The sequence below is a fragment of the Pseudophryne corroboree genome, chromosome 2 (genome assembly GCF_028390025.1).
Source record: "Pseudophryne corroboree isolate aPseCor3 chromosome 2, aPseCor3.hap2, whole genome shotgun sequence".
NCBI lineage: Eukaryota > Metazoa > Chordata > Amphibia > Anura > Myobatrachidae > Pseudophryne > Pseudophryne corroboree.
In genome coordinates, this window is record NC_086445.1 from 521,467,497 (window position 1) to 521,481,405 (window position 13,909).

At 46.9% G+C, this 13,909-nt stretch overlaps 1 protein-coding gene across 3 annotated transcripts in view; it reads left to right on the forward strand.

Moving 5' to 3' along the window:
• MAN1C1 (mannosidase alpha class 1C member 1) overlaps positions 1-13,909 on the forward strand; it is a 145,341-nt gene that overhangs the window by 34,917 nt on the left and 96,515 nt on the right. For all 3 annotated transcript variants that reach the window (XM_063954175.1, XM_063954174.1, XM_063954173.1), the window contains exon 3: positions 1,215-1,311. In XM_063954175.1, the coding sequence (XP_063810245.1) occupies positions 1,215-1,311 (97 nt within the window). The remainder of the gene's footprint in view (positions 1-1,214; positions 1,312-13,909) is intronic.

Here is a 13,909-nt window from a genome sequence, read left to right on the forward strand (position 1 = left end):
CGATACCGAATTCGGTAAATGCCCATTCTACTAGAAAGGTGGGCTCATCCTGGGCGGCTGCCCGGGGGGGTCTCAGCATTACAACGTTGCCGAGCAGCTACTTGGTCAGGTGCAAACACGTTTGCAAAGTTTTACAAGTTTGACACCTTGGCCGATGAGGACCTCAAGTTTGGTCAATCGGTGCTGCAGGGTCATCCGCACTCTCCCGCCCGTACTGGAGCTTTGGTATAACCCCATGGTACTGAAGTGGACCCCAGGATCCTCTAGGATGTATGAGAAAACAGGATTTTAATACCTACCAGTAAATCCTTTTCTCCTAGTCCGTAGAGGATGCTGGGTACCCGACCCAGTGCGTACTTTACCTGCAGTGGTTAGTTTTGTAGTTACACAAGTGTTGTGTTACATTTATTTTCAGCATGTTGCTGCAATTGTTCATGCCCGTTGGCATGTGTCATGTTGAATGCCATGTTGTGCGGCATGGTTGTTGTGTGAGCTGGTATGAATCTCACCATTAAATTAAAAGTAAATCCTTTCCTCGAAATGTCCGTCTCCCTGGGCACAGTTCCTATACTAAGGTCTGGAGGAGGGGCATAGAGGGAGGAGCCAGTTCACACTCTAAAAAAGTTTTAAAGTGCCCATGGCTCTTGCGGAACCGTCTGTACCCCATGGTACTGAAGTGGACCCCAGCATCCTCTATGGACTAGGAGAAAAGGATTTACCGGTAGGTATTAAAATCCTGTTTTTTCTCGCGGGAGCTGTGAGAAAACATCCAATTAACACTGTGGCTAATTGGATGTGCGCCTATGTGTGTTGGAAGCCGCACAGGGGAGGAGGAGTGCAATGGAGCGGAAGTGACGGACACACCTTAGCAGTGCATCCTGTGTAAATGGACCTGCGGTGCCCCCCGGTGCCACGTCATCTAGCCCTTTTTATCTTAGCTCAGTTTGGCTCTACTCCTCTTATCCATGTAACACTTGTTTTCTTTTCCCTTTCTGCATTACATAACATTATACTAATCATTATTCTGTTCTCATCCGCACAAGTAAGGCTGTTGATTAAACTAAAATGTTAACCACTTCTATCATTAATATATCCGCGCCAGCTTCATAATTCTATCACAGCTATAGATCTACATCTACAAGTCACTCCGTGTTACAACGGCAACTGCTTCTCACATGGTTTATATTGTGTTTCCTTTGTCTTTTCATTTGCAGATGATGAAATTTGCATGGGATAGCTACAAGAAATATGCCTGGGGGGAGAATGAGCTGCGTCCGCTAACTAGAGATGGTCATTTTGGAAGTCTGTTTGGTAAGGGTCATTATTAGAAACTTTGAGTACAATAAAACCTCTCAGCTTTTGTGGAACTTCCGACTAAACAATCTTGTTAAGGTTATTAAATTCCGAGCGCCGGTCACATAACCGCATCCCATTAAACAGAATGTTATCAGACATATATTCTAGGAAACATGAATATTATACTAATAACATGTAGAGCAGGCATTAGCATATTAGCATTAGCATATCTGTCCTATTATGTAGCTCTGTTTTATAGCAAGACACAGCAGCAGGAAAGCCAAAAGGTTGGAAAATTAACCACGAAAATCACCCCTACAGTGCTCATTATATATATTTCTCATACGTCCTAGAGGATGCTGGGGATGCTTCAAGAACCATGGGGTATAGACGGGATCCGCAGGAGACATGGGCACACTATAAGACTTTGAATGGGTGTGAACTGGCTCCTCCCTCTATGCCCCTCCTCCAGACTCCAGTTAGATTCTGTGCCCAGTGAGACTGGATGCACACTGGGGAGCTCTCCAGAGTTTCTCAGAAGAAAGACTTAGTTAAGTTTGTTATTTTCAGGGAGTCCTGCTGGCAACAGGCTCCCTGCATTGTGGGACTGAGGGGAGAGAAGCAGAACTACTTCTCTGAGGTCAAGGGCTCTGCTTCTTAGGCTACTGGACACCACTAGCTCCAGAGGGTTCGATCACTTGGTGCGCATAGCTGCTTGTTCCCGGAGCCGTGCCGTCACCCCCCTCACAGAGCCAGAAGATAGAAGCCGGGTGAGTATAGGAAGATCAGAAGACTTCAGTGACGGCAGAAGACTGCAGTTGAGGTACCGCGCTGCGCGCCTAGCTCCTACACATTACACGGCACTGCAGGGTGCAGGGCGCAGGGGGGGGGTGCCCTGGGCAGCATTGGACCCTCAAATGGCACTGTCAAAAGTAAAAACAGTGCCTGGGCACTAGTTAAGGGACCCCCGACAGTATACATATAAAATTTAAGCGGGACTGAAGCGCGCCATGTAGGGGGCGTGGCTTAGCCCTCACAGCTCTGACCAGCGCCATTTTCTCTTCACAGAAGCTGCGGAGACGCTGGCCCTGACCTCCACACTGCTGTAAAAGTAACAGGGTGCAAAACGAGGGGGGGGGGGGCACAAGTGATTTGGTGCAAAATTGTTTATATATATTTATATATAAAGCGCTAACAGGTCTGGGCAGTCTTTTTACTCGCTTCAGTACCGGGGTAGGCGCTGGCTTGTGAGCTGGCAGAACTCCCTCTGTGTCTCTCTTACAGGCTTTGTTGTGGGTCTGTCTCCTATAGCCCCAGTGTGGTTGTGGGTGTCGGTACGTGTGTGTCGACATGTCTGAGGCTGAGTGCTCTTCCCAGGAGGAGGCTGGAGTGGGGACAGAAAATATTGTGAGAGTGACCGTGTCGGCTCCGCCGACGGATGATTGGGTAAATATGTTGAGTGTTTTAAATGCAAATGTGACTCGGTTGACTAAGAGATTTGATAGATCTGAGTCTAAGAACCAGACATGGAGGAAATCCATGGAGGATGCTTTGTCACAAGCTCAGACCCCTTCGGGGTCACAGAAACATACATTTACCCAGATAGGATACTGACACGAACTCTGATTCCAGTGTCGACTATAGTGATGCCAGATTAAATCCAAAACTGGCTAAGAGCATTCAGTACATGATTGTGGCAATAAAAGAAGTATTGCATATAACAGAGGACCCTGCTGTCCCTGATACAAGGGTCTGTATGTATAAAGGAAAGAAACCTGAGGTAACGTTCCCTCCCTCTCATGAACTGAACGCGCTTTTTGAAAAGGCTTGGGAAAATCCTGACAAGAAGATACAGGTTCCCAAAAGAATTCCAGTGGCATATCCGTTTCCATTTGGGGACAGGGAAAAGTGGGAGTCAACCCCCACGGTAGACAAAGCTTTATCGCGTCTATCCAAAAAGGTGGCACTTCCGTCTCCTGACACGGCAGCCCTAAAAGATCCTGCGGATCGTAAGCAGGAAAATACTCTAAAATCCATTTATGTCACTACAAGGTCGCTACTCAGACCTGCCGTTGCTTCGGCATGGGTGAGTAGCGCTATTGAAAAATGGGCAGATAACTTGTCGGCTGAGATGGATACCCTAGACAGGGATAGCGTGCTTTTGACTCTGGGTCATATCAGGGACACTGCAGCATATTTAAAAGAAGCTGTGAGGGATATTGGCCTTTTGGGATCAAGGGCCAATGCCATGGCAGTCTCAGCAAGGAGAGCATTGTGGATTCATCAATGGAATGCTGACGCTGACTCTAAGAAGGCGATGGAGTCGTTACCGTTTAACGGTAGTGTCCTGTTTGGTGACGGCCTCACTGACCTGGTGTCTACGGCTACCGCGGGTAAGTCGTCATTTTTACCTTATGTTCCTGCACAGCAGAAGAAAGCGCCTCACTATCAGATGCAGTCCTTTCGGTCCAATAAATTCAAAAAAGGACGAGGGTTCTCCTTCCTTGCTGCAAGAGGAAGGGGAAAAAGGTCACAGGCTGTGGCAAGTTCCCAAGAGCAGAAGTCCTCTCCGGCTCTGCCAAATCCACCGCATGACGCTGGGGCTCCTCTGCGGGAGTCCGCACCGGTGGGGTCACGTCTCAGACTTTTCAGTCAGGTCTGGGTGCACTCGGACCTGGATCCTTGGATAGTAGAAATAGTAACCCAAGGATACAGATTAGAGTTTCAAGACGTGCCCCCTCACCGATTTTTCAAATCGGCCTTGCCAGCTTCTCTTATAGAAAGGGAGGTAGTATGCGCGGCGATACTAAAGTTATGTAGAAATCAAGTACTTGTCAGGGTACCCCCGTCACAACAGGGGGAAGGCTTTTATTCAAGCCTGTTCGTGGTCCCGAAGCCGGATGGCTCAGTCAGACCGATTCTGAACCTAAAATCCCTCAATTTCTTTCTAAAAAAATTCAAATTCAAGATGGAATCTCTCCGAGCAGTGATCTCCAGTCTGGAGGAGAGGGATTTTATGGTGTCGGTCGACATAAAGGATGCCTACTTGCATGTCCACATATATCCTCCACATCAGCCTTACCTGAGATTTGCTGTTCAGGATTGTCATTATCAATTTCAGACGTTGCCGTTTGGTCTATCCACGGCTCCGAGGATTTTCACCAAAGTAATGGCGGCAATGATGGTTCTCCTGCGCAAGCAGGGAATCACAATTATCCCGTACTTGGACGATCTCCTCATAAAGGCGAGATCCAAGGAGCAATTGTTGAAGAATGTTGCCCTTTCACTGACGATTCTGCAACAGCATGGTTGGCTCCTAAATTTGCCAAAATCACAGTTGGATCCGATGACACGGCTGTCGTTCCTGGGTATGATTCTGGATACAGAATTGCAGAGAGTTTTTCTTCCAGTGGAAAAGGCTCTGGAAATTCAGAACATGGTAAAACAGATTCTGAAACCAGCAAAGGTGTCAGATCTTCAGTGCACTCGGTTGCTGGAGAAGATGGTGGCGGCCTACGAGGCCATTCCGTATGGCAGGTTCCATGCCAGGGTGTTTCAGTGGGACCTATTGGACAAGTGGTCCGGGTCTCACCTGGACATGCACTGGAAAATAATTCTATCTCCCAGGACCAAAATCTCCCTTCTGTGGATCCTGGTGACCACAGATGCAAGCTTCCGAGGCTGGGGAGCAGTCACACAGGGAAGAAATTTTCAGGGAAAGTGGTCAAGCCATGAAGCTTGTCTACACATAAACATTCTGGAATTAAGGGCCATTTACAACGGCATTCTGCAAGCAGAACATCTCCTTTGGGGGCTGCCTGGCTTGATCCAGTCAGACAACGTGACAGCAGTGGCGTACATAAACCGCCAGGGCGGAACAAGGAGCAGAGCGGCGATGGCTGAGGCCACGAAGATTCTTTGCTGGGCGGAAAGACATGCCAGCGCTCTGTCACCAGTCTTCATTCCAGGAGTGGACAACTGGGAAGCAGACTTTCTCAGCAGACACGATCTCCATCCAGGAGAGTGGGGTCTTCATCAAGTGGTCTTTGCAGAAGTGACAAGTCGTTGGGGCCTTCCTCAAATAGATATGATTGCGTCTCGCCTCAACAAGAAACTTCAGAGATATTGTTCCAGGTCGAGGGACCTTCAAGCAATAGCGGTGGATGCCCTGGTGACACCGTGGGTGTTTCAGTTGGTCTATGTGTTCCCTCCACTTCCACTCATTCCGAAGGTGATAAAGATCATAAGAAGAACAAAGGTTCAGGCGATCCTCATTGTTCCGGATTGGCCAAGAAGGGCCTGGTATCCAGATCTTCAGGAGTTGCTCATAGAAGATCCCTGGCCTCTTACTCTTTGTGAGGACCTGTTGCAACAGGGGCTGTGCGTGTATCAAGACTTACCGCGGCTGCGTTTGACGGCGTGGCGGTTGAACGCCAAATCCTAGCCCGAAAGGGTATTCCCAGTGAAGTCATTCCCACACTTCTTCAGGCTAGAAAATAAGTAACGGCAAAGCATTACCACCGTATTTGGAGAAAATATGTGTGAATCCAAGAGGGCTCCTACGGAAGAATTTCACCTGGGGCGGTTGCTCCATTTTTTGCCTTCGTGAAAGGCGTGCTACACATCCACCCTCCATTTGTGCCTCCTGTGGCACCGTGGGATCTTAATGTGGTGTTGCAGTTCCTGCAATCGCATTGGTTTGAACCTTTGCGCAAGGTTAAGTTAAAATTCCTTACTTGGAAAGTAGTCATGTTGTTGGCCTTGGCGTCCGCAAGGCGAGTGTCTGGGTAGGCGGCTTTGTCTCACAAAAGCCCCTATTTAATCTTCCATGCTAGTAGAGCGTAGTTGAGAACTCGTCAGCAATTTCTGCCAAAAAGCGGTTTCATCGTTTCATGTAAACCAGCCTATTGTGGTGCCAGTGGCTACTGACGCCTTGGCGGAATCGAAGTCTCTCAATGTGGTCAGAGCTTTGAAAATCTATGTCGCCAGAACGGCTCAGATTAGGAAAACAGAGGCTCTGTTTGTCCTGTGGGCTCCCAACAAGATTGGGTCTCCTGCTTCCAAGCAGACTATTGCACGCTGGATCTGTAATACGATTCAGCAGGCTCATTCTACGGCAGGATTGCCGTTACCGAAATCGGTGAAAGCCCATTCTACCAGAAAGGTGGGCTCATCCTGGGCGGCTGCCCGAGGGGTCTCGGCATTACAGCTTTGCCGAGCTGCTACTTGGTCGGGATCAAACACCTTTGCGAAGTTTTACAAGTTTGATACCCTGGCTGAGGAGGACGTCTTGTTTGGTCAATCGGTGCTGCAGAGTCATCCGCACTCTCCCGCCCGTTCTAGAGCTTTGGTATAAAACAAGAAAAACAGAAATGAGACAGCGCTGACTGAGATGGATTGTTGATAAAATTACAATAATATTTAATGAATTAAAAATTACAATAAAATATTTAAATGAAATAGGTCTCACTGCACTAATGAGCTTATAGTCACCATACATATAGATTAATCACTTGCCGCTTGATCCAATGTCCTCAGGGGACCCGCACGATTAGAATGTCCCTTATCCTGGGGTTGTTGCACAATCCCCGGGCCGGGGATTGTGCAACAACCCCAGGATAAGGGACATTCTAATCGTGCGGGTCCCCTGGGGACATTGGATCAAGCGGCAAGAAATTAATCTATATGTATGGTGACTATAAGCTCATTAGTGTAGTGAGACCTATTTCATTTAAATATTTTATTGTAATTTTTAATTCATTAAATATTATTGTAATTTTATCGACAATCCATCTCAGTCAGCGCTGTCTCATTTCTGTTTTTCTTGTTTGTATGTATGATGTTATAGGTGTGACTAGCCAATCTAGACAGCTGCTAAATACACATTAATTGGAGCTACAGCTTGAGCGCCCCTTCCAACCCAGTTGGTTATTTCTGTTCTTTGGTATAAAACCCATGGTTCTTGAAGCATCCCCAGCATCCTCTAGGACGTATGAGAAAATAGGATTTTAATACCTACCGGTAAATCCTTTTCTCTTAGTCCGTAGAGGATGCTGGGCGCCCGTCCCAGTGCGGGCTGTATCTGCAGTTTGGTTATAGTTACGCTCGTGTTGCATTGAGTTCAGTCAATCTGTGACTGTTGTTGGTCATGCCGTTGCATGCGATGTTGTTGAATGCCATGTTGTACGACGTGTTTGAGGTGTGAGCTGGTGTGTATCTCACCTTAGTTTTAAAATAATTAAATAAATCCTTTTCCTCGAAATGTCCGTCTCCCTGGGCACAGTTCCTATAACTGGAGTCTGGAGGAGGGGCATAGAGGGAGGAGCCAGTTCACACCCATTCAAAGTCTTATAGTGTGCCCATGTCTCCTGCAGATCTCGTCTATACCCCATGGTTCTTGAAGCATCCTCAGCATCCTCTACGGACTAAGAGAAAAGGATTTACCGGTAGGTATTAAAATCCTATTTTTTTTTGGTATCTGAATAATGAAAGGATACAAAATCCATCAACATAATACATATACAAACTAAAGAATACATATACATATTGTAACAAAACTGCAGATAATGAAGGCAGTGGTACAATAATGGTCTTTTAACAATAACATAAAATAAAATATAAGCAATAAAGCAATATTAAATAATGTAACAAAAATACAGTATAGATCTGCAAGTACTCAGAATCAGAATCAGGAATTCTAATGCACCAAAAGATAGTATACTGTAATAGATAAGCATAACTAGGCCTGTTATATAATACCATATTATGACAATCTGTTCCATATCAAATGCAAATAATTTATCCAGTGGGACCCAAACCTCTGGAAACTTTATATACTAGCATGTTATCACTTGGCTGAGCCTTTAAGGTTTCCATCATATCTGGTAAAGGAATGTTGATGGATTTTTCTAAACTGAAAAAAGCTTTGAACATTCTGCTATAAGGAGAAAGTTTACTAAAAATTGAATGGAACAGGTGATCTTGTGAACAGCTTTGCCAAGGATCATAGTAAGTGGATCTGGATCTAGGTGAAAACCTATTATTTTGGGGGTGCATTCAATAGCTGTCGGAAGCTGCCGTCTTGTCGGAAAGATGGCAGCTTCCGACAGATTTTGGTCAGAAGGGGTTTCCGACCTATTCAAAAAGAACATTTTTTTTCCGACAAGTCGGGAATTCCTGACTTGTCAGAAAACACGTGGATCGGCGAAATAGCTGCCGATCCGCATGCTTCTGTCGGAAGCGGGGCCAAATCCGACAGGTTTTGGCCCTCTTTCCGACGATCTCAATCCGACTTAAAAAAAGGCGGATTGAGGTGAGGAGATGGGGAGCGGTGCAGCAGGCTATGGGGAGTGCTGCGGCGGCTACGGGGAGCGAGGCAGTGGCTACGGGGAGCGGGGCGACAGGCTACGGGGAGCAGGGATGAGCGGTACCTTGACGGTCGTTCCCCGGCCAGGCACCTCTCTCCCTGCAGCGTGGCACTGGGCGGCCGTGATGTGCAGCTCCAGCAGCTCCCTGTGCTCTCACACACGGGGAGCTGCTGACAGCCATATGGACACCGGGCCAAATCCGACAGTCGGAGTAGGCTCAAATCCGACAGTCGAAGTAGACTCAAATCCGACAGTCGGATTTGGCTACTCTATTGAATAGGGGATGTCGGATCCATTCCGACAAATGCTTGTCGGAATGGATCAGACTCTTATTGCATATACCCCTAGATGTGATATATATCAGACCAATATGATGAAGTAACTTGTCGGAACCTGAAAATATGCTGTCACAGGTAAATCAAAATCTGTCAGTTGTCGGAATTCTAAAGTCTATATATGAATAATAATAACTCACAGTATGAAAATAATTCTATATTTGAAATATATATTGATGATAAATGTATGATAATAAAATATTTGTCTCATTGCAAGGTTGTATTTCCTCAGATTTATCACATACTGTTGAGCAGTGCAAATCGCAGTCTGCTCTAATTTGCAAGATATTACAGCAAAGTGGGACTAGATGAACCCCACATGTTTCTGTTGTTTTGTAACACAACAGTTGGCTTATTAGCACAGCAGCTTCAAGAAAATAGGCACATGCACAGAAATCTCAACAAAGTAATTTACCTAGTTGTGTATTGGCTAAGCTTGGCATTAGCGGTAAGGGCACGGTTGGGGCTGCCTCCAAACAACTCTGTGTCTACCTGAAGTGCTCTTTGTGGGTTAATTGTGCTTAACCTTTTCCTGTGTGTGTGCTGTCACATTTACATTATGTCAGGCAAAGTCTGTGTTTCTTGTACAGTGGAGTGTTCCTCTTCACCTGGGGGCTAACTACTGGGTACTCAGGGTTCACAGAATAGCGGGGCTGAACCAGAGTGGGTTAATTCTCTTAAAGGAATGATCTCCACATTTTCTACAAAATTGTCCCGCAATGAGAAAGAGATGCAACACTTAAAACAGACTGTGGATGAGTTTATGAGCAGAGACTCAGTCCCCAAAACAGCGTCTCAATCCCCTCCCATTTGTCCGCAAAACGATCTCTGGCCCATATCCTGCAGTCTGACTCTGACACTGCTGGGTCAGACATGGAGGAGGGTGAGGTGGATTTGGAGGGGGGGGGGGGATACTACTCTGTCACAGGGAATAGAGGCTCTTATAGAAGCTATCAGAGATGTTCTGTAGATTCCTGATAAGGTGTCAGAGTAGTGTGAGGAATCTTATTTTAATGTAAAAAAGAAGTCCTCAGTCACTTTTCCTTTGTCAAAGGAATTGAATACCCTGTTTGAAGAACCGTGGGTTAATCCTGATAAGAAATTTCAGATCCCTAAAAGGTTTATCACATCTTTTCCCTTTCCTCTGGAGGATAAGAAAAATGGGAAAATCCTCCGATAGTGGACGCATCAGTCTCTAGTCTGTCACGTAAAGTTGTATTGCCTGTTCCTGTTGCAGCCTCTCTTAAAGACACGGCTGATCGTAAAATTGAGACTACACTCAAATCATTGTACACAGCTGCTGGGGTTGCCCAAAGACCCACTATTGCATGTTCGTGGATCACAGAAGCCATTGCAAAATGGTCAGGTAACCTAATTGAGGGGTTAGATTCCTTGTCTAGGGGGGATGTTGTTTTACTCCTGCAGCATATACAGGACTCTGCGAACTGTATGGTGGAAGCCATAAAAGAGATAGGCTTGCTTAACGCACGCACCACTGCTATGGCAGTGTCGGCACGCAGGGGCTTGTGGCTACGCCATTGGACTGCTGACGCGGCCTCCAGGAAAGGCATGGAAGGTCTACCATTCACAGGAGAGGCCTTGTTTGGAGATGAACTAGACAAATGGATCTCCATCTACTGCGGGTAAGTCTACGTATCTTCCTTCCGCAGCCCCCCCAACTAAGACAACTTATTCAGCTTCTAAGTTCCAGTCCTTTTGGACAGCCAAGTTCAAGGACAAATCCAGAGGTGCTTCTACGTCCTCCAGCGGTGCAAGGGGTAAACCACGTAAGCCAGCAACTGCAGGTGCTTAGGAACAGAGCTCAGGGACTGATTCCTCAAAGACTTCAGCATGACGGTGGACCACAATACCTGGAAGGCTGTCAGGTGGGAGCCAGACTACATTTCTTCAGTCAGATCTGGTCAAGTTCGTGACAGGATCCCTGGGTCATAGATCTTATTTCCAAGGGCTACAAACTGGAGTTCCAAAAGCTCCCACCTCACAGATTCTTGAAATCAGGCTTGCCAGTTTCACAAAAGGCAAGTATAACTTTACAGTATGCCATACAAAAACTGGTACAGACTTTGGTAATTTTTCCAGTTCCACCTCATCTGCTCAACAAGGGGTACTATTCCAACTTGTTCGTAGTACCGAAACCAGATAGTTCGGTAAGACCGATTCTGAACCTCAAGTCTTTGAAACCGTACTTACGAGTGTTCAAATTCCAGATGGAGTCTCTGAGAGTGGTAATCTCAGGTCTGGAGGAGGGGGAATTCCTATTGTCTCTGGATATCAAGGATGTGTACCTTCACATTCTGATCTGGTCTCCTCATCAGGCCTATCTACGGTTTGCACTGCAGGACTATCACTACCAATTCCACGCCCTGCCCTTTGGTCTCTCCACGGCACCGAGGGTGTTCACCAAGGTGATGGCAGAGATGATGTATCTGCTCCACAAACAGGGAGTGAACATAATTCCGTACCTGGACGATCTCCTGACAAAAGCACCATCCAGGGAAAGGTTGCTAGACAGCATTGGTCTCTCAACCAAACTTCTCTACGATCACGGATGGATTCTGAACCTTCCGAAATCACACCTAGAGCCAACACGGAGGCTCCCATTCCTGGTAATGATACTGGACACGGAGTCGCAGAAAGTGTTCCTTTCATTGGAAAAGACATTGGTGACCCAGTCGATGGTTCGGGACGTCCTGAAGCCAACCCGGGTGTCGGTGCATCTGTGCATTCGCCTTCTGGGGAACATGGTGGCCTATTATGAAGCTCTTTAATACGAAAGTTTTCACGCAAGACCCTTCCAGCTAGATCTGTTGGACAAATGGTCCGGATCGCATCTTCACATGCACCAGAGGATCCGTCTGTCGTCAAAAGCCAGGATCTCCCTTCTGTGGTGGCTACCGACTTCTCACCTCATCCAAGGTCGGAGATTCGGAATTCAGAACTGGTTTCTGTTAACCACATACGCAAGCCTCAGAGGTTGGGGAGCAGTCACTCAGGGGGTGCAGTTTAATGGAAGATGGTCAACGCCCTACTGCAGGCCTCCCATCTTCTTCAAGATCGGGCCATTCAGGTGCAGTCGACAATGTGACGGCAGTAACGTACATAAACCAATGGGGCAGAACGAAGAGCAGAGCAGCAATGTCAGAGGTGTCAAGAATTCTCCTCTGGGTAGAAAGAAACGCTGTGGCGTTGTCAGCGGCCTTCATCCAGGGAGTAGACAACTGGGAAGCAGACTTCCTCAGCAGGCAGGACCTGCAACCGGGGGAATGGGGCCTTCACCCGGAGGTGTTCAGGTGCTTGAAAAGTCAATGGGGATATCCACAAATCGACATGATGTCTTCTTGTCTCAACAAGAAGCTCAATCACGACTATGATCCAAGCCGGGAAGGGGGTAACGTCTAAGCATTACCATCGTATTTGGAAGAAATACGTCTCTTGGTGTGAGAGCAGAGATTATTCTGTGGTGGAATTTCATCTGTGACGTTTCCTGCTTTTTCTGCAGGCAGGTGTGGATGTTGGCCTGCGTCTGGGCTCCTTTAAAAGTCCAGATTTCGGCCTTGTCCATTTTCTTTCAGAAACAAATGGCTTCTCTCCCTGAGGTCCAGACATTCTTGAAAGGTGTTCTGCACATCCAACCTCCCTTTGTGCCTCCCACAGCACCTTGGGATCTCAACGTGGTGCTGCAGTTCCTCCAATCGGACTGGTTTGAACCGTTACAGGAGGTAGACGTAAAATATCTTTTGTGGAAGACCATCACACTGTTGGTCTTGGCTTCAGCAAGACGTGTGTCGGAATTGGGGGCTTTGTCTCATAAAAGTCCCTATTTAATTTTCCATGAGGACAGAGCTGAACTCGGAACTCGTCAGCAGTTTTTTCCTAAAGTGGCTTCTGCATTTCACATCAATCAATCTATTGTGGTTCCGGTTGTCACCGACACTTCTGCTACTTCAAAGTCTTTGGATGTTGTGAGGGCTTTGAAGGTGTATGTGAAGAGAACAGCTCGTCATAGAAAAACGGACTCGCTGTTTGTTCTTTATGATCCCAATAAGATTGGGTGTTCTGCTTCAAAGCAGTATACTACCTGCTGGATCAGGCTTACTATCCAGCATGCTTATTCCACTGCAGGTTTGCCATGTCCAAAATCTGTACAGTCCCACTCTACTAGATCGGTGGGTTCTTCCTGGGCGGCTGCCCGGGGTGTCTCAGCTTTACAGCTCTGCCGAGCACCTACCTGGTCTGGTTTGAACACGTTGCTAAGTTCTACAAGTTCGATACTTTGGCCTCTGAGAACCTTCAGTTTGGTCAATCAGTTCTGCAGGAACCTCAGCACTCTCCCACCCTGTTTGGGAGCTTTGGTATATCCCCATGGTACTAAATGGACCCCAGTATCCTCTAGGACGTAAGAGAAAAAAGGATTTTAATTACCTACCGGTAAATCCTTTTCTCGCAGTGCGTAGAGGATACTGGGCGCCCGCCCCGTGCTTCGTTCTTCCTGCAATGTTACTTGGTTAAGTAATGTTGGTTCAGTTGTCGCTGTTCCTGTTTCAAGTTTGGTTAGCTTGTCTTTCCTCTTGTTGTGTGTGCTGGTTCGGAATCTCACCACTGTCCTTATCTATCCTTCTCTCAAAGTTTGACCGTCTCCTTGGGCACAGTTTCCTAGACTGAGTCTGGTAGGAGAGGCATAGAGGGAGGAGCCAGCCCACACTATTAAATTCTTAAAGTGCCCATGGCTCATAGTGGGCCCGTCTATACCCCATGGTACTAAATGGACCCCAGTATCCTCTACGGACTGCGAGAAAAGGATTTACTGGTAGGTAATTAAAATCCTATTTTTTCAATTAATTTTAGCTTTCCCACCTCTGATTCCACCATGCATGCACCAATCAGATTTTC